Source organism: Agrilus planipennis, unplaced genomic scaffold (genome assembly GCF_000699045.2).
Source record: "Agrilus planipennis isolate EAB-ADULT unplaced genomic scaffold, Apla_2.0 scaffold53, whole genome shotgun sequence".
Classification (NCBI taxonomy): Eukaryota; Metazoa; Arthropoda; class Insecta; order Coleoptera; family Buprestidae; genus Agrilus; species Agrilus planipennis.
Genome location: NW_020438880.1, coordinates 988,424 through 1,010,871, shown reverse-complemented (window position 1 = coordinate 1,010,871; position 22,448 = coordinate 988,424). Strand labels below are relative to the sequence as shown.

General features: G+C 35.1%; 1 protein-coding gene across 4 annotated transcripts in view; it reads left to right on the top strand.

Annotated features, from left to right (window-relative positions):
• Nucleotides 1–22,448, top strand: part of LOC108733126 (apoptosis-stimulating of p53 protein 2) — a 237,484-nt gene that overhangs the window by 157,807 nt on the left and 57,229 nt on the right. Inside the window, exon 1 of one of the 4 annotated variants that reach the window (XM_018464179.1) lies at nt 12,234–12,460. The exons of 2 other annotated variants lie outside the window; for them this stretch is intronic. Coding sequence is in view for 1 of the 2 variants with exons in the window: in XM_018464181.1 (XP_018319683.1) it covers nt 12,431–12,460 (30 nt within the window). In the remaining variant the exon portion in view is untranslated. Of the gene's footprint in view, nt 1–12,233; nt 12,461–22,448 lie in introns of those variants that run through there. One more of the 4 variants, XM_018464181.1, reaches the window with a different exon arrangement.

Genomic DNA, 22,448 nt, shown 5'->3' with positions numbered 1-22,448 from the left:
TAACAATTGTCTCGATGACATCAATAATTAATTACTATAAAACTTTTGTCTTTTTAAATTCACAAGTAGTATAGGCGAGGTTGGGAAACATACATTCTGAGATAACCCTGTATCTTCCCGAGGTACGTATACTATTTTTTGTAATGTTTGTGCGGAAAGCTGGTCATTAAATTGATAGTTGGCGAAATAAGAGTAAGTTATTTAGAAGTTAGAAAGTCATTGTGTCTAAATCACCTTCGAATAATTGATTTCTCCGCATGCCCATAAACTTCAGCGCTTATGCTCAACGACGAATTTCATTGCCACCCGATTGAAAAACAGCTGAAAAAAGGCCATATCATCATGTTTCATAGCACGTAAAACGAGCTTTCCGCGGTAACATGACAAAAAGACTGTTTGGTGTCAGAAGTAATATAACACTGAACTAACTGCGAATTAAGATTTGAAAACAGTTAAACAAAAAGTAAAAGGGAAGTATTAACAGATTAGAACATCACTTCCAAGAGTTCGAATGCTTCCAATTCAGTTCTTAAACGTTATAAAATGGAAAGGAAAAAAGAGAAAAGTGGTTGTTCTTTTTCGATTCATGCTAATACAGGGCCCTTTGCCAGTTTGTCGATTAATACCCCTCATTCTTTTCCTTTTTTCGCGAAATCGTTTTGAAATTTAATAAGCTTCTTTTAGACTAAAAAGGTTTTCCTTTTAAGGCCTTTCAAAGCCACGTAAAAACAATTATCGATGGCGTTCGATATTTCACGCGAAAGAACAAAAGCGATAGCGAATGGAAGGAGTACGTGTTGTCGAAGGGCATAGTTTTTAGAATTAATGAGCCATCAGGAGTCAGCACCGCCTATATTTCATTACAAAATTGATGATATTACTCTAAAATTGATGGTTTGTTCCACAATTAATTAATTCGTGTTCTTCTTCCACCCGCATCTTCTCTTCTCCTGATGGTAAATATTTCGCATGATATTAATTACCGATTTGATTTATTTCCTTTTACATGTGCCATCAAATAAAAAGGACGTTGGAGAGACAAATAATTTAATAGGAAAATTGAATCATCAAGTAAAAAAGCAAAACATTCGCAAAACCATTTGATAAAAATATCAAATGAGTCTTTTCCTGCAAATTGAAAGCACCTTCGAATCTTAAGGAAAGTATATTTCACAGAAGTAACTGATATGGATGGCCTTACTTCTCTAAAAAGATTGCGTTTTACTTATTAACCCTGTTTTCAGTAATAAAGGAGGACGCTAATAACGTAAGTATGTGAGAAACGGGAACTGTTTTTGGGAGGAAATATCTTTGAGATTTGATTCCCGTGATGAACCCCTATTTACACTGCTACGACTTTGTACGAAACCTTCTATGTGCGTGTCCGGCTCACACTTGATCGGTCTTTATTTTTTCCTGATATTTAAACATGCAAATTAATAAATCATAACTTTCACTAGTAAAAAATCGCTAATTTTCGATATTTAGGAAGTCAGACAATTCAGGATGAAAAACTGCTTCAGATATTAAAGAAAGAATAGCTCAGGTCGTCCATCTTTAACAAAAAGAAATCACTGTTGTGTAAATTTAGAAAGTCGAAGACGATTATTTAAGGTGTATGTTTGAAGAACGACTCTGTATAGGGGTGAAACGTGGAAGGTGTGCGCTACGGAAAAAAAAATTGAACGCCATCTGTGGTACAATGCCACGTTCAGTGGAATTAAATTTGTTCAACAAGGTTCATTTATGTTGATGGATATCTACTTGCTGAACTGAATTTACGGCGTAGCTCATCATACGTGATAGGCACGTAACCAAATCGAATAAAGAAGTCCAGTAAAAGTAGACATCCATTGACTTAAATGGACTTTGTTGAGCATATTGAATTCCACTAAATGTAGCATTGTACCTACCACTGATGGCGATCACCATGCCGTTTGTGGTACTTCATAAAACGCTGTTTCTAATCGAAGTCGTGATCAACGTTTGGCAGCTACCGAGCGGCATGACCTAGAGGTTTAGACCATTGCTTAGCATTCGGGAGGACGCCTGTTCGATTCCGGGTCCGCCTGCCTTAGTCCAAGTTTTTCTGTGGTTTCCTTGGATCACTTAGGCAAATGCTGAGGCAGTAATATTCCACAGATAATCTTTCATTCTCTTCTGTCTTCATTTCGTCCGTCTCATCTTTCTCACCCGAACCACCACCCACCCATTCCTACGATTCCTAAAAAAAGCAGGCTGAAGAGGGCCTTCCGCCCTACCTTCCGGCATAGTCCGGAGGGACTGCCCGTCCACCAGAATTACTGATTGGTGGGAATGAAACACCCAGAAGTTTTTTTTTAAGTGTGGCAGCTTCAACCAGAAAACTGACCACCATGAACTTCTTTGTTACTTAGAGACATATAAAAAACAAAAATATTTAATGATGTAGGTTGCTCGAATTTTCGACAAATGCGAATATTGGCTCAAGATAAGAAGTTCAGGTGCGTGTCCAACAAAATTTCGGTAAAACTGAAAGGACATGAGTCGGCGTCCCTATTGAATATGCAGGAAACCTGCAGTTGCGACTCGTCCTACATATTGTTAATTAAAGAAAAAGAAAATGAAAGAAAGACACATCTGCAAGATGTTTCCTTAATAAAAATAAATTAAAAAGGTTCAAGATGTTCAATAAATCCCTGCTTTTTCATAAAAATGGCCATAAATCTTGTATTAGGTACTCGGTTTAGACCCCAATGATAAATATTTAAACAAAGGGCAATCGAAAAATAAAATAAAACAACCAAACCTGTTATTCTTAGAGGTATATATCTATTTTTAATTAAGTAGCCGTCAAACACAGGTTTGATGTATCCATCGAAAATTGTCTCCAGTGTAAAAATGCTAATCAATCGAATATTACTAGCAAAAGTTCTGGTTTTTGCCTGTAGAATGGAATATGCCTCACTTGAGCAATGTTTTCGATAAAATAGAATGATAGACCCGAAAAGAACGGAAGGTTATACATAGAATATACACTATGTCTGATCAGTATTCCCAAAAAATTGACGAAGAAGAAGGTACATGAAATAGAAACAGAATGAGCCATAAGTATAAGACCTTAACGAAAGCCCCAACCGCTCCGGCAATGATGACCAGGATTAGCTAGTGTAATTCGCATCGCTATCTGCTCCCTTATCCAAGTTGGGTAAAGAAGAAATGCACTGCTGGTTATTTCAAACAGCAAAGGTAATAATACAATTGAGACGCGAAATTAAAAAAAGTGACATCTAAAGGGACTCGCCTACCTTAGACGTTTCGCCAATGAAAGTATAACAAAAATTTATTTCTGCTCTGTAATAATTATATTACTTAAATTGCTACGTTGTATCGTACCTAACCTAACCTAACCTCTGGGGAGGGGCATAGAGTAACTGTCTCTATGATTAGTAAATTATACAGTTAATGATTTACAGCTTTTGCGACTCGAGACGACAACGGCTTAATTATACTCTCTTAAAATCCTCCACACCGTACCACGCGGAATCTGTATTTGCCATGTAATACCTTGGATACTCAAATCGGGATTGTCTTCTATTAATTCGCCCCGTCGATGTGGTACCTACGACACATTCTGTATGATGCCGCCAGTGCTTTCTCATTGTACCATCCATATGTGACCACCATACAATGTTTTTCGCTTGATATTTTTTAAATAAACCTATTCTTATATTTTGTGGTAAAAATCAATCTAACGGTAATTAGGGAGTGCAACTGGTCTGTCTATGTGCCAGCTGCTACGAAGGTCATTCCTAAGAATTGCCGTGAATGGGTAAACTAATAGATGAAACCTAATTTCCAAATTTTACATTTCTAGTTGTTTGTATTAAACCAACAGTGTAATAGTGTACTTTAGCTGCATATTATCCTTTAATTATTAAAATACGATCAATTTTTATCTCTGCTGGTATGTTGGTCGGGAATTTTATAATGAAAATTTAATTTATTAAAATTATGATTTAAATCCATGTCATAACAAAAACACCGACACAAAAAACATCGTGTTTTATTATCGTGTTCAATAGCTATTCTCTGTATGCTTTGATGCAATCTATGATCTGTGCAAAGAGTAAACGTCGAACGAACAGCTAAAACGAAATTTCACGGCTGAATAGATTTGACACAAGGGAATTCGATAACGAATTTGATCTAAACAAACCAGAATGGCTATTATTCAAAAGAATGTTCGCGCAGGAGGAATGAGAGCGGAAATTGCAGATCCGTCTTTCGGCCAGCAAAAGGACACAGAACGCTAAAACCTATTTGTTAAAGGACGAGTTTTCCGAAAGGATAAGAAATACGATTACGTGTATTTGATCATTTGTCACGGACGTAGAGTGAAGACTAAACTGTATTTCGACACAATTATTAATGAAACTTGTAGAGTAGAGTATATTTTGTTCATCATTATTAGCGAATCGATTTTTAGATAGTCGAAAAATGTTGTTTTAATCAAAATGTAATAGTCACACGCAAAGTTTTAGGTTAATTAAATTACGTAGGTAAGTCTGCCCTAAACAAAAGGGCTTGGCACAACGTTTTTATGGGGAACACTATAAAATGCAATGCATGTATTCTAGATGTTAATAATGTAAGCTTCATTTAGTCAATTTATATTTTCACTTTATTTACTCTATATTTTTCTTTTGTTTCAGGTAAGTCGCCAAACAAAACTATTGCCCAGTTTCGCCAATGAATTATTTGCAAATTGTAAGTATAAGTGCTCCTTATGGATTAATAAATAATAACAATTAATATTACAAATATCACTACTTTTCAATCAACAGTGTAGGGTATTTATGAAATAAGTACTAAGATTTAGAGTGTGTTAACATTCCAAATAGATACAAAAAAATAATAAGAGAATCATAACAAGTCACAATCTGAAGCCGAAGTTGGGGATGATTTGATACCGTGGATATAGTATAATTGGAACATTATGTACAACGAAGTGGGATAAGGGACGAATGAATGGAAGGTAAACAGTTGTCCAGCAACGTGTTATTAGCTGTGGGAATAATAACTGTAAACATAAACATACGTACACTACTAAAATTGTTTGAATTTAGATAGGTTTCAAGATGTCTATCAAAATTATTTCATAACTCGTGCAAAATCGTCCGGCATTTGACGATTTTCATTTGAAGCATTTGTGCACCGATGTTCATACAATCTCATACAAAGTCCAACGGAATTAAATCCGGACTTCTAAAGATGTCCGACAGGCCGATATGCATGCAATACATCAATAGACTGTAAATGAGATGGACTTGGTTGTGTCACAGTATAAAGATTCTATACAGTAGGTTCACTCCTTTGATCTGCCTGAAATAGGTACCGGCATCTTTTTAAGGCAATATGATAATTTAACTTTATGTGAGCTACACTGTCATATATGAGGACGTTTCAATGGGTTTACCGAAGTCTTTGGATTCAAAATGTATTTGTGCTGTACTTTTACGATGACACTCTGTACTCTGTTTAGCGGGTAACTCGTGTATGAAGTGGACAAGAGTCGGGAGGAGAGGGATGTATGGGCGTGGCTGGGAAGTGAACCTACTGTCTTTAAGCTTTATACTACGGCTGTGTCATTAGATGGAACATTTCAATTAAATAAGTAAATAAAACTCTTGATGTGTTCCATACAATTGAGTTTATTTACCTCTCGTGAAACAACATTCGTCCGTAAACAACCTCCTATTGAAAAAATAGGCGTGTGCATCACTTTTTTGTCGAAACCACTGACACAAATCCACTGACGAGTGAAAATCATTTTTCTTCAAGGCTTGCACTCGCTGCAAATGACAAGGACGCAGCAACTAATCCTTTAAAATTCATCCACTATTGCACGGGAGGAGCCAACGACAATTCGGTAGCTGGAGTGTCTGTTTCTTGGTTTTCATCCTTCTAAATAAGATATCAAACAAAAACAAACCAGCCATTGGCCTTGAGAGAAGAAATGAATTATCTTTTTTGTTTTATATTTCTCTATCACATCTTGCAAGCGCAGTACTTATTTTAGAAGCACCCGGTATTTTAAGGTGGGTAGTGTTGAATATCAGTTAAAGTACGAGCCACTTCCAAGCCCCGGCGCTCCTATTTGAGTCTCATATGACACCATCAAAACATAATAAGAACTACATTTTTCTTTAGGTCTCAAATTAATTAACAGGGCATGTCTAATAATTACGTCATACAAAACACCAACTTTATTGTTTTCATTAAATAGTTCAAATTGCAACCCCAAAACGCTACGATAATACAACGACAATGACGTAATGTTTATTGACTTATTTTATTATTGGAGATTGATTCGTTTTAATATTCGCAGCAGAAAAACAAAAATTTTCTAAATAAAGCATTATTTTTAATATCCTTTTACATAAATCCCGTAGCTGAACCAAAAACGTGACAGAACATTAAAATACCATTATTTCAGAATTTTGATAACAAGACTTGGTTAACACTACCTATTGTACTTGGTAGAATTTCGGATCCTATAAAAAATAAAAGCGCTGTTGCCTACCAACGGCAATTCAGTGAAGTAGTTTCTTTATTAATTTATTCTCATTCTTTTAGTTACTGCTGTTATTTACTTATGAAACGGCTTACTGAGAACTCATCCAGGTAACAAATGGTATTTATTTTCAATAAGCCAACGTTTCATATAGATTAAGACTTCTTCAAGGTAATGGGCGCACGAGTTCTGAGTACCTACGTACTTATAAGCACCAGCAAAAATTATATTTAATACGTACCTAGGTATTTATTTTTATGAGGCGGTTCTAGGTGTTTCAAATATATAAAAATTTTTAGTTCCATGCAGTATTTTTCTAAAAAATCGTACAGTGGACCAATTAAAATGAGAACGGACTTTTTTATATAGTATAGCTATCTAGACATATGATTCTATAGGTTTTGCGAAAGATTCAGGATTCTGAGCTTCCAACGTTTTGTCCTCGATTTCATCCGACATTTTCAGGATTCTTATGATGTTTCAGGCCACATGTCTTCATAGAAAGAGCTATAAAGATGTTGCTTGTGATCGAGAACAAAATGTCGGCAATAAATAGATCTTGGAATTGTTTTTGGCAAAAGTGGATCATGTGAGATATGATAAACTAACAAAGTAATAAGTATAAAAAAACATGACATTTATGTAGCCCTGTAACATTCTAATAGAATTCTACTTCTGTAGATTATTTCAATCACATCGAGAAGTTTTGAGAGTTTTGAACCTTTAGAACTTTTCTTCTGCAGAAATTTAAGGTAACAGATGTGTATTAAAAGTATGTTTGTTTCTTTGTATCCTACTCAAAGATTCTTAAATAAAGTTTGACATCTTGAAAACGGTAGCAAGATACAGCAAATGTATGGTGGTTCAATAACGCGATTACAACATTGGAATCAATTGCAGATAAAACGTTGGCAGTAAACCAATTTCCGTGCTGATTTAATTTCCGGCAACCAGGTGATGGTATTTCCGTACCAACTGTCGGTTAGCTTGGTATTTTCGTTCGAAAATGAGAGGCAAATACTTTTAATTCAGATCCCCACAGTACTATGCATATAAATTTTCTACAATGATTTTATTTATTTCCATATAAAATACATGATCGGATAAGTTTCCTTTTTTTTTAATTAAAGTTTAAAATTTAAAGAAACACAATGCAATTCACGTGCAAGACGCCCCGTTATTAACCGATAACCTTTTAACTGCGTATCGGAGACGTCAAGGTTATCCAGAGAATTGAATTTTATGTTTAATACAGGTTCCATCGTTTTTGTTAAATATCAAGTAAGTTTTAGTTTGTAGTAGTACGTAAACCAAAATCGGTTTGAGTTATTTACATATTTTCTACAGTTGTATCATTAAATATTCAAAAGAAGAACTATAGAAACAAATTTGAAAGGATTTTAAATAAGTTTTGTGAAATTACACACAAATTGTTTTTCTATTCATTAGCAAGATATTATTCATCTTGTTACACAGTGGATGGGACACGCAATCAATCATCTTCGGTTTGAAGAAATCGTTAGATAATTATTATTTTTTCGCCTCTGGGGACGCTCTTCTAGAAAAACATGCTGTTTGTTAAAATGTCTGTACTGTTCATGGAGGCTAGAGCATGAATCACGAAAAAAGTGGCCCAGAAAGGAGTATAGGAAAATCTGTATTCTCTTTTTGGTAATTTCAACTCAAAACTATTACCTATAAATTTAAATCATCATCATATGCTTGTCAGTCCTGAGATTGGTTGGACACGCACCTCCACTCTTTCTTATCCTGATCTAATTATTTCGCATTTCCCTAAAAGTAAAATATCTTGCATCTTTAAATAGTTGTGAACAGTAATCTAATGTAGGTCTTCTGCTCTACTCCTGTTGACTGTTGTTTCATCTTCTAATATGTCTAACTCTAGCGCTGCATGCCTGAAAAAATGTCCTATTAACCTATCTCGCTTATTTCTTATTGACTTCTTTCTAATACTTCCTTATTTTTAACCTCTTCTATCCACAGGATCCTCATCATTTGCCTGTAAAATAACACCACATTTGAAATGTTTCTAACCTTTTTTTCGTCCATGTTTCACACCTGTACGGAGCCGTGCTCTAGACATACATCTTTAACAATATTTTTCGAACTTCTAAATGAAATTAACATTCTTTTATATCTCCAGTACTCCTTTCATCCTTAATTATCTTTCTAGATACCGAAAATCAGCGACTTTTTCTAATTTTTCGTTTTTATCTTTACATTTTCTGAAATATTCACATATTATTCTTCTCCATCTGATTTATCGAATATTAAATGCTGAAACCGTTTTCATTCTAAGAACTAAGTGGATGTTATAATATGTGCGCATCATCTTTTATCGTTTTTCACTGGCAATAGTGTCCTGGTATTACCATTGCGCTACTTTTATTTTAATGGATGAGAATGTAAATGAAATATTTTGTGCTATTTTAATTACTGCAATAAATGTTTTCTTTATGTCATATATATTAGTAAGAGTAAGTTTTCTGAATGCATAATTTTGGTGGGAAAAGTTAAAATATGGTAAATGAGTAAAGATTTACTTTTGTTCGGAGAGAACGTATATTGCCGATTTGTCACGCTTGTCTAAGAGGGTTGAAACATATGTATGCGAACGAGACATGGGAACCCAAAAATGCATTAGTAGTTTTTGAACTAGTTCCTGTTCGATTGAGTCCCGGTCGAGACGTGTCCTAATAATAATATACGAATCGCTGAGTACGTGAACGGTTGTACGTTTTGTGATAGTTTCATATATCATATTGGATTATATTTAATGTTGATATAGGTGAGTCCGACTCACTAAATGGTTTGGTACTTTAATAGGACAGGTAGATAGCCTAGCTCAGATTTAAGCATAAAATTATAGGTGATTTTAATTGAATAAATCTAGAGATAATTCCGTATCAGATGTTTGATGGCGTAAGCTATTAGAGCCACATGTGCTAATTATAGGATGGTGTCTAATTTTACCATCCCTAGTAATAAGTAGTGTTGAAAGATGCTTTGCTCGGAGGCTAGTGCGGACTCTGGGAAGACTAGGGTCAACAGGTAGGTTGACCTCGGGGAGAATCCAAGTTTCCCCTCAATTGCGATTGCCGGGTAGAGGTCATCGCATTGAGCTAGCGTCGCATGGAATGGGCTCTGCCACTTATACTAGTAAAGAGGTAGTCGGAGGTGAAGCAGTTTTGTTTTAATATTGTTTTTTATGTTGAATTCTTTGGTAGTTTCCAACATGTATTGGAGTAAAGGACAGTAAATTGCTACCATTAATTTTGGTCGAACTGACAATTGTTTGAATGTAAGATAGGTCCAAAAGCCGATTTGTCATATGTCATATGTGCGCCAACTAGGGTGGTTTCTGATTCGACTGTCTAGTGTGATAGGGATAGTGGCTGCTTCAGTTGGCTGGGCTAGGTTAACAGGTAGAGTCCAAGGCTAGGGTCAACAGGTAGGTTAACCCGGGATAGAGCCCACTAAGATTTGTCCCTCAGATGCGAGGTATTGTGACCTTGCATAACTGAGTCACGTCGCCTTACTGGTGGCTGGGGTAAGCGGAGGCTGAGCAATCGCCAACATGGTTGCTTTGGTGGAAGCTTAGTAACTTGTCTAGCTTAATTTGATACCCGTATGTAAAGGTATTGGACAATCGTTTTGGGCCACAGTAACTGTTTTCATATTCGAAGATAAAAGTAAATGGAAATGATTATTTAATGTTAACTATTAGTGGATCTTTTGGAGGGTTGAGTACTTCATCATCATATGGTAGTTAGACACACACGTCCACTCTTTCCTATCTTGAACTAATCTTCGCATTTCCCCAAATTTAGAACAATCCACATTCTTAACTACTCTACTCCTCTTAACTCCTGTTTCTGCCTCTGTCACTGACTAGACCTTCATGCCTAAGAAGGTGTTCTACCAACCTATCTCACCTATTTCTTATTGTTACTTATTCTTATTCCACAGAGTCCTTTGTTTTCCTATTCTTTCTAATACCTCTTCATTCCTAACCTTCTTTATCCACGGTATCCTCATTATTCGCCTCTAACACCACATTTAGAACGCGTTTCACCTTTTCTTTTCCGCTGCGACCACTGTCCATGTTTCGCACTCGTACAGTGCCGTGCTCCAAACATACACCTTAAACAACCTTTTTCGAATTTCTAAATTAACCGTTCGCGAGCATAGAAGTGACTTCTTTTTATTAAAGGCGACACGACCCTGCGATATCCTCTGCTTTATATCCCTACTACTCCTTCCGTCCTGACTTATCTGACTTCCTAGATATGTAAAATCGGCCACTTCTTCTAATTTTTCGTCTCCTATCTTTATATTCGCTCTTTACCTACATTTTCTTCCCTTGCATAGCAGTATTTTAGTTTTACTTTTATTTATCTTCATACAGTACTGATCTGTCAGTACCGCATCTATTTTATTTAAAGCTATCTCTAACTCCTCCTTGCTAGATGCTAATACTGCTACATTATCTGAAAATCTAAGTATAATAATCTTTCTCCCCTGTATCCCTGCAGTTGTACTGTCTTTAATGATGTTGATCGCGTCTTCGATGTATAGATTAAAAAGTAGCGGTGATAGCGTGCATCCCTGTCTTACTCCCTTCTAATATTTAAAAAACTAAAAAACTTTTGGGTGTTTCATTCCCACCAGCCAGTAATGCTGGTGGGCGGGTAGTCCCTCCGGACTACGCCGGAAGGTAGGGCGGAAGGCCCTCTTCAGCCTGCTTTCAGGAATCGTGGGAATGGGTGGGTGGTGGTTCGGATGAGAAAGATGAGACGGACGAAATGAAGACAGAAGAGAATGAAAGACTATCTGTGGAATATATGACTGCCTCAGCATTTGCCTAAGTGATCCAAGGAAACCACAGAAAAACTTGGACCAAGGCAGACGGACTCGGAATCGAACCGGCGTCCTCCCGAATGCTAAGCAATGGTCTAGACCTCTAGGCCATGCCGCTCGGTCTCTCATATTTACTTCTCTGAGAATATTCATGGTTGTTCTGTTTCTTTTATCTAGCTCAGGTACGAATAGTTCGCTGGACAGCTGATCCGGATGCAATCTACCTCTGGTCGTAGTAATTTCCGACACAGTGAGTTTATTGATATTTTTGAACTAATTGAGTGACAGTGAGCATTTGACTCTTTTGATATTAGTGCGGTTAAATTTTTATATATTCAGTTTCAATTTGGACAGTGTCGTTGTATCTTACAATAACACAAACATTTTAGTTGCAAATTATATTTTTTGTTTTCACAATAACCACTGTAGGTACCTTCTTCATACGAAAGATTAATAGTTAAAATACAATTACACACGTGACTTCCGTTATCGTAAGTTTCCTTTCAAAATTTCCTTCAACTTAATATTTAGTGCTTTATATTATAAAGCGGGGTTTTTAAAACTATCCGTACATTTAAAAGCGATTATCGGTAGTGAGTTGACAGGTTTATAGTCGAACTACTCAGACAACGGTGCAGCAGACTGGCGCTTTAGCTTTTAGTCCTTTTCGTTAGTATGATTATAGAAAAGCTTTCTCTCTTGCATGCGCACATTTGAGTTGGTCGGATCAGTGGCGTTAACGCGAAAGCTCGGCCACGGCCAACGCGACAAACCGTTAGTCGCTTCAGTCGCTCTCCGTTCGACGTACAAACTGTATAGTAGGTTGTGGTTCGATGCGGCATCCAACCTTGACGAAAACCACGCGACGGTGTTTTTCTTCTTTGGCGATCGTCATCGCCGGCCTGCCGAATAAAATCGTTCTATACCGGGCATTTGACCAGTTCCATCGTTGAAATCACCGTGTATTGGAGTTTATCATGTGATACTCATCTGATGCTTGCTTTACGCGCTTTTTTTCATGAGGTAACTCGTCCCTTTTTTTTTCGAAGTTTTCTAGAAAGATACCGGCGCGTTACGCGATATTCTGCACTAGTAGGTAAATGCAATTGGGATAATAATTAGTTCAACTTAAATGGAAAAGATCTCCTGGTATTTATTTTTATTAGAAAATATGCATTTCCACTTGAATGGTTTGTAAAAACGAAGCCACTTGACGTTTTTTTTTATAGTGCTGCAAAAGAGGTAGTAAACTACAAATCAAAGAAATATTAAAATTTATGTCTATAGGTACTATTTTTTATAAAAGCGCAAGCGTATATAGAGTAATCAAGAATACGAAGTTATTTTTATAAAAAAACATACATATACACACAACATAAAATGCAGACAGTATAACGTAATATGAGTATAAGAATTTTTAATAGAAATGTAGGCAATTACTGGTATTTTTTTTGTATCGACCTATTTATTTTAAATAAAAACTTGAAATTAAATTAATGTTACATGATAGCTTTCAGAAACACTAATCTACACTTTATACGTACTATATATTACGTAATCTAATTAATTAGACCAGTAGGTGTAGTAATGTAATCAAAATATCTGCATAAACTGGATTAATTGTAATTACAGTAGTTATATTTTTTTTAAGTAGTTATACATTATAAATAAGTTCTTTGGCCGCACGTGTTTTAATTTTTGAAAAACATGGAAAGCTATCTCTTTTTGGGAAGTTCAACTTCATTATACGATATTTGATGAAATGCTAGGCATCACTTTATTGCAACAAAAGTTAGGAAGTGTCGCGTACAGGAAATAAAAGAGGGAAGGTAGTTGAATAATAATAAAATAAAAAAAAAAAATGCAAGTTGAAAACTATTTATTGTTGTCCAGAAAATTGTGATATCGTTCGTTTGTATAAATTTTGCAGTTGTGTATGAAAAATATACGCTGTTGGGTTAGCTTAGGGTAGATTAACAGAACTATCATTCGTTTTATAAATTTAATTGTTTTTTATGATAAATATACGTCCTTAGTTTAGCTTAGGTTCGGATAGGTTAGTAAAAAGTTCTGTCGTATATTCCTACTGATTTTATTGTTTTTTTTTTATGAAAATTTTGCATTATTAGGTTATATTCGGTTACGTATTTTTTCATTCATTTGTACGTTTATTGAATTTCTTCAAAAATTACACGTTTTTCGTGTATGTTGTTGGTTTTTACGTTGAGATAGATTAATTTTCTTTAATTTTTTGTATTTTGCGCACTTGTATACTAAAGGCTTATTCAACGCTTATTTTTGAGGAAATTTTTTAATTTTTGTTGACTTAACGTGTTGCGTAACCAGATTTTTGGTAGATACACATTCAAAAATGATGAATGCATGCGCTTAATAGAATATATACAAAGTTTTGTTCTAAACTCGTTACTGGTGTATATGTTAAGACAGCTAATTAAAATATATAACTTAAAATGAACGAAATGCTGAAATGATCATTTTTTGACTTTAAATTTCTAACCAGAGAAAAAATGTCAGTGAAGACTTATATATTATAAACACTATGATATATAATAAATGGACGGTTTCAAAATTAAATAACTCATTGGTTTCTAATTGTATCTCACGTTAAATTGCACTAAATCGTTAGAGAAATAAAACTCTCGTCGATATACAATTAATAAATATAATTAAGTAAATCTAAATTTAAACATTGACATGTAAAATCGTTATAACCACCTGGTCCTTAATCTTTTACAAATGGTTAAGTAAAATAAATATAAATTATCTTCTCCAATAAAACGAATGTAGGTAATAGTATCATTTTAAAAAACTTTGCAACTGTTGTCCATAAATTCAAGTATAAACACCGCTATTTCATCTGCACTGGATAAGCCGGTAAATCATTAAGATTAGATTTAGAGAACATAAAAAATTCATTACTGATGATAAAAAGTATAATACGGGAATCTTTCTGTATTTTATTGCTGATAATCGTTACGTTTGGGAAGATAATTTAAAAATTTTACGTTGTCCAAATGAAAAAACACTACAAAAAATACACATCTGATAAGCTTTTTTTCAAAACAAAAATGTTACAAACAAACAGTTTTAAGAGCGTAAAACCTAAATATTTCCAGACAATTGTCGACATTACTAATTTGTTGTTACCCTACATAGCAACATGTAGATATAAATTTTATATTTAGTTTAGTTTCTGACCAATATCTAAGAGAAATTTCTTATTAAATTTTTGTAAAAACTTACAAAGAATATTTGTTTGACTTCTATAGTATCCGCAAAGTTTTACAATTTGGCAGCCGCATCCTCCTTAAATGCATGTAGTTAAAACTGTAACAGGTCAATTGAATAGTCCCCGGCCTAAAATAGTAAAACACATTTTTTTTGCAAAATTCGTTTTTTTTTATTCAACATAATTCCCTTCAAGGGTGATACACTGATTATAGCGATCCTCCAACTTTTCGATACCATTTTTGTAGTACGATTTATCCTTTGCTTCAAAATAGGCCATAGTCGCTGTTGATGGTCCTTCCTTTTTCAAGGTGGTCAATGAAAATTATTCCACGCGCATCCCAAAATACAGACGCCATAACCTAGCCAGCCGACTGTTGGGTTTTTGCACTCTTTGGAGCGGGTTCATCGTGTGCAGTCCACTCTGATGACTGTCGATTGGACAAATACCCAAATATTCGTGAATGATGTGATGTATACGTTCCGTTGATATCTGTAGAGTGTCTGCTATTTCATTCAATTTCAATTTACGGTCATTCAAAATCATTTTGTGGATTTTTTTAATGTTTTCGTCCGTAACAGCCTCTTTTGGGCGTCCACTGCGTTCACCGTCTTCGGTGCTCATTTCACCACGTCTAAACATAGCATACCAATCCTTGATGGCTGATTTTCCTGGGGCAGTGTCCGGAAATTCGTTATCAAGCCAAGTTTTTGCTTCAACTGTATTTTTTCCCTTCAAAAAGCAATATTTTATCAACCGAAATTATTTTTTATCCATTTTTTTCACAATAACAAAAGTTGCTTCACTAAAAATGCTATAATTTACAAACTAATGATCCGACAGCCGTCAAATTTATAGACGCGTCTTTTGAAGGTTAGGACTAACGGAAAATCATATGGATTTAGTTCAGGTGCCGGTATCTATGTGTCAGGCCGGGGACTTTTCAATTGACCTATTATTTGTACAGCCTAAATTCTTCCTTCTGGATCCGCATCCTATTAGAAATAATTCTTCACTTTTATATGTGTGGTGTTTTCCTGCCGTTCCCGAATAAGACCAATTGCAAATACTTATCATCATAATTAATAATTAATCCTAAGACTCGCACTTCCACTCTTTCCTATCGTTGAGCTAATCAACGCAATTCCCTAAAATTAGATACGTGATTAGATCGTTTTCTTGTTTGGAAACCTTATTTTATAATAACTTATGGAGTATAAGGAGAGAACAAAAGGAAGTGCGGAAAAAGAGTATTCTTCCCGTTAGCTTGAAATTTTATAAAGATTTATTTCCGTCCAAACCGCTTCAGCACCCTCGCTTCATTATTAAATAAAAGCGCAAAATACAATGTTGTGATTCAGCCGTATAAAATCTGCTTCGGTAACAGCATTTCTATAAGAAGTAACTTCTACATTTAAGCCTTAAAGACATCATTTAAAAGAAATTAAGGGCTGTTTTCGATATTAACTGTAACATTTAATTTGAAACTTATAATTACAACATTGAAACTACGTGACGAGTTGAGAGCTGAATACAAGGATATTCTATTACATGCAGTTATCAAAGGTTAGCAATATCTTTTCAAAAATATAACGGGGTTTAGGAAAATTTGTACACACACCTTCAGTTATTTTTTCATATAAATAATCATGTAATATTAACATAAGTCGAATAAATGCAATCTTAAGGTTTTAATGCGTGTTAATACGCTTTGTTCAAAAGATCTTGAAAGTTTGGTTACTTTTAGGACAGTTTTCCAAGAAGTAAACGATACTGTCAGGTAGACGTGACAAAAAAAATATTTGTGTTACGTGTTTTTGAGTTAAGCTTTTTCGTTCGTTTGGCAAAAAAATGCATTTTCTGTGTTTTGTGAACATTTTGCCTTACCCGTATAATTTGAATATATGAAATTTAATTCATAATACAGAAGGAGGTTATCGATTCGTATATGCGTGAATGTATAGTATTTGCATCAATTACTCTCAGATTTTTATGATACTCTTCTTGAATTGATCTCATTTCTATATCGTCAAAATTGGTTGGCGCACTCCGCAGATATTCTTTTCCCCTTTATAAAAAAGTTATTAAAAAATATAAAAACAGAATTGAAAAACCCTTAGAACACTTGGCTAAAATAAAAAAAAAAACTGGTACCTAGTTCGTAGTCTGTTTTCCTTCTTTTAAGTTCCGCGGAACCCTAGTGCTACATTTGAACACAAACTTCAAATTGAAAATTACAACATACACGCAATTAAGTGTCAAGGGTCTTAAGCATAATATTGTTGTCACTTTACTTTCTTGTCCAGATAAGGTTCCGCTAAAAATGGGTGGGCCAAAAAAGGTCTGAGTCATAGCTTAGCATCGGAGAAGAATGCGTCCTCCTGGTCTATGTTTTTTATGCATATGTAGTTTCCCAGGATTATTTAGACAAATGCTGACGCTGTGATGTTTTGCAGATAGTTTGTGATTCTTCCGATATCTTCACTTCTCTTTTGCCAACCACCACCCACCTATTCCTGCTATTCATAAATGGAGGCTGAAGAGAGTTTTCGACTTTGCATTAGTCAGAAATGTTTTTTCTATCATTTAAGAATATACTGGGACATATAGCATTCATTTCGTCATTCTCATCTTTCTCTCCCCAACTATCACTCACCTATCCCTACGATTCCTAAAAAGAGACTGAAGAGGTCTTCTACTTTACCCTCCAGTTTTGCATCGGTCGGATTTTTTTGGATCATTAAGGCAATTGCAAATTGTTTTTTATTTTTCTACTGTTCGTTTCATCTTTCACTCGCCATCCCCATTTATTACTGGGATTTTTAAAAGGGGACTGAAATTCATACCACCCTCCACCTTTTCATTATTTGGATTTTTTTATCATTTAGGCAATACTGGGACGGTAATATTTTGCAGAAAGTATTTGTCTCTTCTACTGCTATCTTTATCTTTGTCTCGTCTTCCTTTTCCTAACAATTCAACCACTGTCACCATCCACCCATTTCTACAATTTCTGGTGGAGATAGAAGAGAACCTTCCGCTTTAACAATGTTTCTAATAAATCTAGTTTAACTCAATGAAAATACGAACGAAAAGTAATATCATAAACAAAAGCAGGTATATGACAAAAATTACGTGCTAGGAATAATGACTTACATCAACTATTGCTTGATTTTAGTTATTTATTTGGATTTGGCTTGTCATGGACCAAAAAATATAATAATTAATTTTGTCTTCTGGTGTTTTTTAAGTAATTAGGTAAAGTATGCTATCAACATTCTTGTTTATCATACGTTTATATTTACTGTGGTTCATTTTTACTTCATATATTGTGTAATAAATGTAACTAATTGGCACTTTCTATAACGTTCTTTTTACGTGCTTTATTATGAAAATAGATTAATTACAGATTTATGTATGCACGTTCATACCTATAAACATTCCTGAGTATGCATCTTATTTGACTAACTTTTTATACGTAGTAAGACAGTATTTGGCCCAAGTTACTACTTCTCGCTATCTTATTAGCAGTAACCTATAAATTATTCATAATGTCTGATAATGGAATTTTTTTCAGCACTAATTTTACGGAAAATTACACTTTGGCAAAATTTATGTTAAGCCGTCGACGGATTTTATTGCACATCGTTCCATTATTCTGTAGGAAAACCACTATTTTCGTATGTTTAAAACAACAGCAGCTATACTGGGAACTGTTTTTGGTAAATTAAAGCCTATATATCTATTTAAAAAACAGTAACATTTAAAATTTATTCTTAACACATTCATTTTATAAATTAATAACTACACCTTAAAATAGGCCCATTTATGTATAAACGTGTACTTTATAGTAGGCTTTACCCGCGGTTTCGCTCGCGTTGATGTCCTAAATACGGGTCAAAGATCTTCGACGGTCACATAAAACTAATTTTTCTATCCCTCGAAAACAGTATTTTTTGGGGATGGAAAGTCCTATGTCCTTTTCCGTTTCCGTAAAAATGCGTGTATAAAATTTCATTATGATCGATTGAGTAGTTGAGGCCTGAAATGGTAACAAATAAACAAACACATTCCCATTTATAATATTATACTTCTTTTACTTTCTGTAGCGATGTGACCTTCAGTTTGACCGGCGCAAAGTAGAAAAGAACAGCACTAGGCCAGAAAAGAAAGGAGACAACTCTCTGCCAAACTCGTAACCGGTGAGGAGCGTATAATCCGTACAGTACTGCACGGAAAAATTGAGCATTATATCCACTACAATTGCATTGCTCAAATGTGCTGTTATTGGTACTATTTACTACTGAAAATATCAACGAGATGTTTATTTATATTTGAAGACATATTAAAGGCTTTAACGCTTTTGTTTTCGACTCGCACTACTATTCATGTACTGTATGAAAAAATATGTTTAATGAACAAGAGTCGAGAGTATAATGAGCTTTTTCTCCCTACCTACGATTTTGTCACCGCGCATCCAAGACATTGGAAGGGGCACATCGCTACAGAAAGTAAATGAAGTATAGTTAGAATTATAAATAGATAATTTTTATTAATAAGTTATTATTCAGTTTATTGACACATTTAAATGGACGAAATAATGCACTTTTCCCATTACATATACCTATTTACAGGCGTTTTGCAGTGATATTTATCGTAAAACTGTTTTGTTAATCTAACTAAATGCTAAGTTGACACGAATTTTAAGAGAAGGTATAGGTAACTAGGCTTTACCTGCGGTTTCGCACATATTGATATGTTAAATTTGTGTCAAAGGCCATATAAAACTCATTTTGCTATTCCTCTGGATAAATGGTACCTTATGTCCTTCTCTGTACCCCTGACAATCAGTGTACAAAATTTCACGATATTGGGTTGAGTAGTTAAGACGGGAAATGGTATAAGACAAACAAAGAAACCCACGTTCGCATTTATAATACTAGTTAGGACAGTGGTTTCCAACCTTTTTGTGCGCCCCCTTAATTTTTCTAACAATTACAACATTATAAAAATTTAATGCGACGGTTGAGCTTGTTTTTCAGCGCAAATTTTCTCAAACCGTGGTATCATTGAAGAAATGGCGGTTCTTAGTTCCTTTTCAATCACTAAGCGAGATCGATACTTTGTTTTTAAAACAGCTACTGTAGAAAAACCAGTTTCACATAGGTAAGATGTTACAAATGGCAATAAAATTTCTAAAGCTTCGTTAAAGTAGGAAAATCGTCGTCGTCGAAAATGATATTTTGGATACAGCCGCATGCCCCCCCTTACAATAGTTTCGCGCGCCCCACAGTTTAGAAACCACTGAGTTAGGATATCCGTTGTAGTTTAAACTAGTGCGATTTTAGATTCTGGTTGCGACAGCTGACGCATCAAAGGAGTGGCACGTGTTACCGGTGTGGCGTTTAATGCAGAGGTACTTTGTTTGAATTTATTCATAAGGTTGCAAAAGCAAAGGCCCTTAATTGAATATGTTATGTTGAGAAAACTTGTTGACGGTAGGTGTATTTTTCTGCAAGATCAATTTTCCCCTTCCGTGCCGTACACGTCAGCGACGCGTCGCATCGCGTGAAATATGATACGCCGTACCGGGTTGCGACGTTGCGAGCCACGAATAGGTGGGTGGTGGCAACTGATTGTCCACGAATGAGTCATTTAAACAGTTTGTGATTACATATAAGGAACGATCCATAAGTCAAGAGATACCGATCGTAGCCGTCTCATTCATAATTTATTTCAATAACGAAGTCGTTACAAATATAATCCGGGTAAGCTCGAATTTGATTTTGAAAACATACGATTTTTGAAATGAAACCTCTTGTGTGAGGCTGCGAGGTAGTGCTAAGGACTAAAGAGCACTGAATTATTTCTATAAAACGACTTGTCCTTTTCTAATGATCGTTTGCGTGAAGTTGACGGGACGAGATGACAGATATAGGGAAATTCTATTGCATGCAATCATCAAAGGACGGGCATCATTTAAATACGACGTAGTGTAAGAAAATTCGTACACATATCTTCAATTATCTTTTCATACAAATAATAAAGTCCAATAAATGCAATTTAAAGCTTTTGAGGGATATGTTACACTTTGTTAAAAATATTTTTAGGTCAGTTTTCAGAAAAGGAAATATTTTCAGATAAATGTGGTTGAAAAAATATATTCCACATGTTCACACGAAATTATGCATTTCGCTCGTGCGACATCAAAAGAAAAAATGCTGTCACAGAAATTTGTAATTTCTTGCACCGGTGAACTTTGTGGTTTTCAGCGTAGATACATTCGTAATGTTGTGATCATTATATATCATGTCCTAATTATCTATAGCTTGTGATGCAAATTGTAATTATTTATATCCTCGGTTAATAGTCCTTTCTGGAATTAGCTGACTACTACATAGGATGCTCGGAAAACTGTGTCCTGCGCATCTTCTAGAACTAATAGGACAATGTGACTGGCACCAATGAAAAGAACAGGGAAAAATAAGTGGTGATAGCGCTCTGGGACCTACGCACATAAGATAAGTAATGTGCGAGCAAATAGCGACGAAACATTACACGATGAAAACCGAATATTCGTTACTATTTTGATTAGGATGAAAACAGTCCATTCTGAAGGAGAAGAAAGTAAAAAGAATTTAGAGGTGGTGGTTTTAGTATGGAGGACGACCAACGCTCTGGCTGGTCATCAGCAGAGTCAGTGGCGCTTGAACATCGACGATATAGAGAAACTGCTAAAGCAAGACGCATCGCTTACGGGTTGATTCAGGACTCTTGCTCATTAGTGTATCATCCGTTAATAACATTCTGCACAACCAGCAGGAAGTGAGGAAAGTTTGTTCCCTAGGGTACCGCACGCATTAACGGAGAACCTGAAGTGAGGAGATGAAGCCTGGCTGTATTATTATGATGTGACAACAAAATCCCAGTACAACTGTGACTTTTGGAAAACTCCGATGCAGATCCGAAAATCTTGCTCTAACAAAAGAAAACCGATGGTTTCCGTATTCTATGAGAAACGGGGTCTAATAGAATAAAGGGTTGCGCTAGACAAATAATCCACAGTTACTAGTACATAGTACATAGGAGAATGGTAGCCAAAATTTATACTGAAAAAAATACGACCAAAGTCTAGGCTTAACACGTGACTTTTTCACCACGATAATGTTCCAGAGTATAGGCAAATGAAACAACAATTTTTTTGGTAAATGGTAAAATCTGGTCTCAGTCTTCTTGATCATCTTCCATGCAGTCCAGATTTAGCCTCATGTGACTTCGGCCTCTTTCCTGACGTAAATAAACGTTTAAAAGGACGACGTTTTTCTGCTGATGACGAACTTTGGTTTCGACGTATATCAAAGTACATCTACTGCGGTGGAGAGTACTGAAAGACTAAGAATAATAAGTGTAGAGAATAAAACTTTAAGAGCATCCTACGTAATAGGTCTAATTAAAAGATGAAACTAACTAACGCCTCTACATTATTGCCCCGTTATTCAGGATATTATTGTTTATGACAAACAGTTGGAATTTTTAATTAAAAACAACAATTGTAAGTAGAGTAAATGTCAGCGTCAATATTTGGTCGTAGGAGCACTTGCCTATGCTCGCTATACATTAAAATGTACCGTTTTGTGTCTGCAAGGGGGTGGGTCTTACAGACCAGAATTACAGACGGCGTCGTCAAGGAAAAGTACTATTAATTATTTATTAATTAGTAGGTCTTCGTAAATATATACAAAGGGTGTTCAATAAGTATTG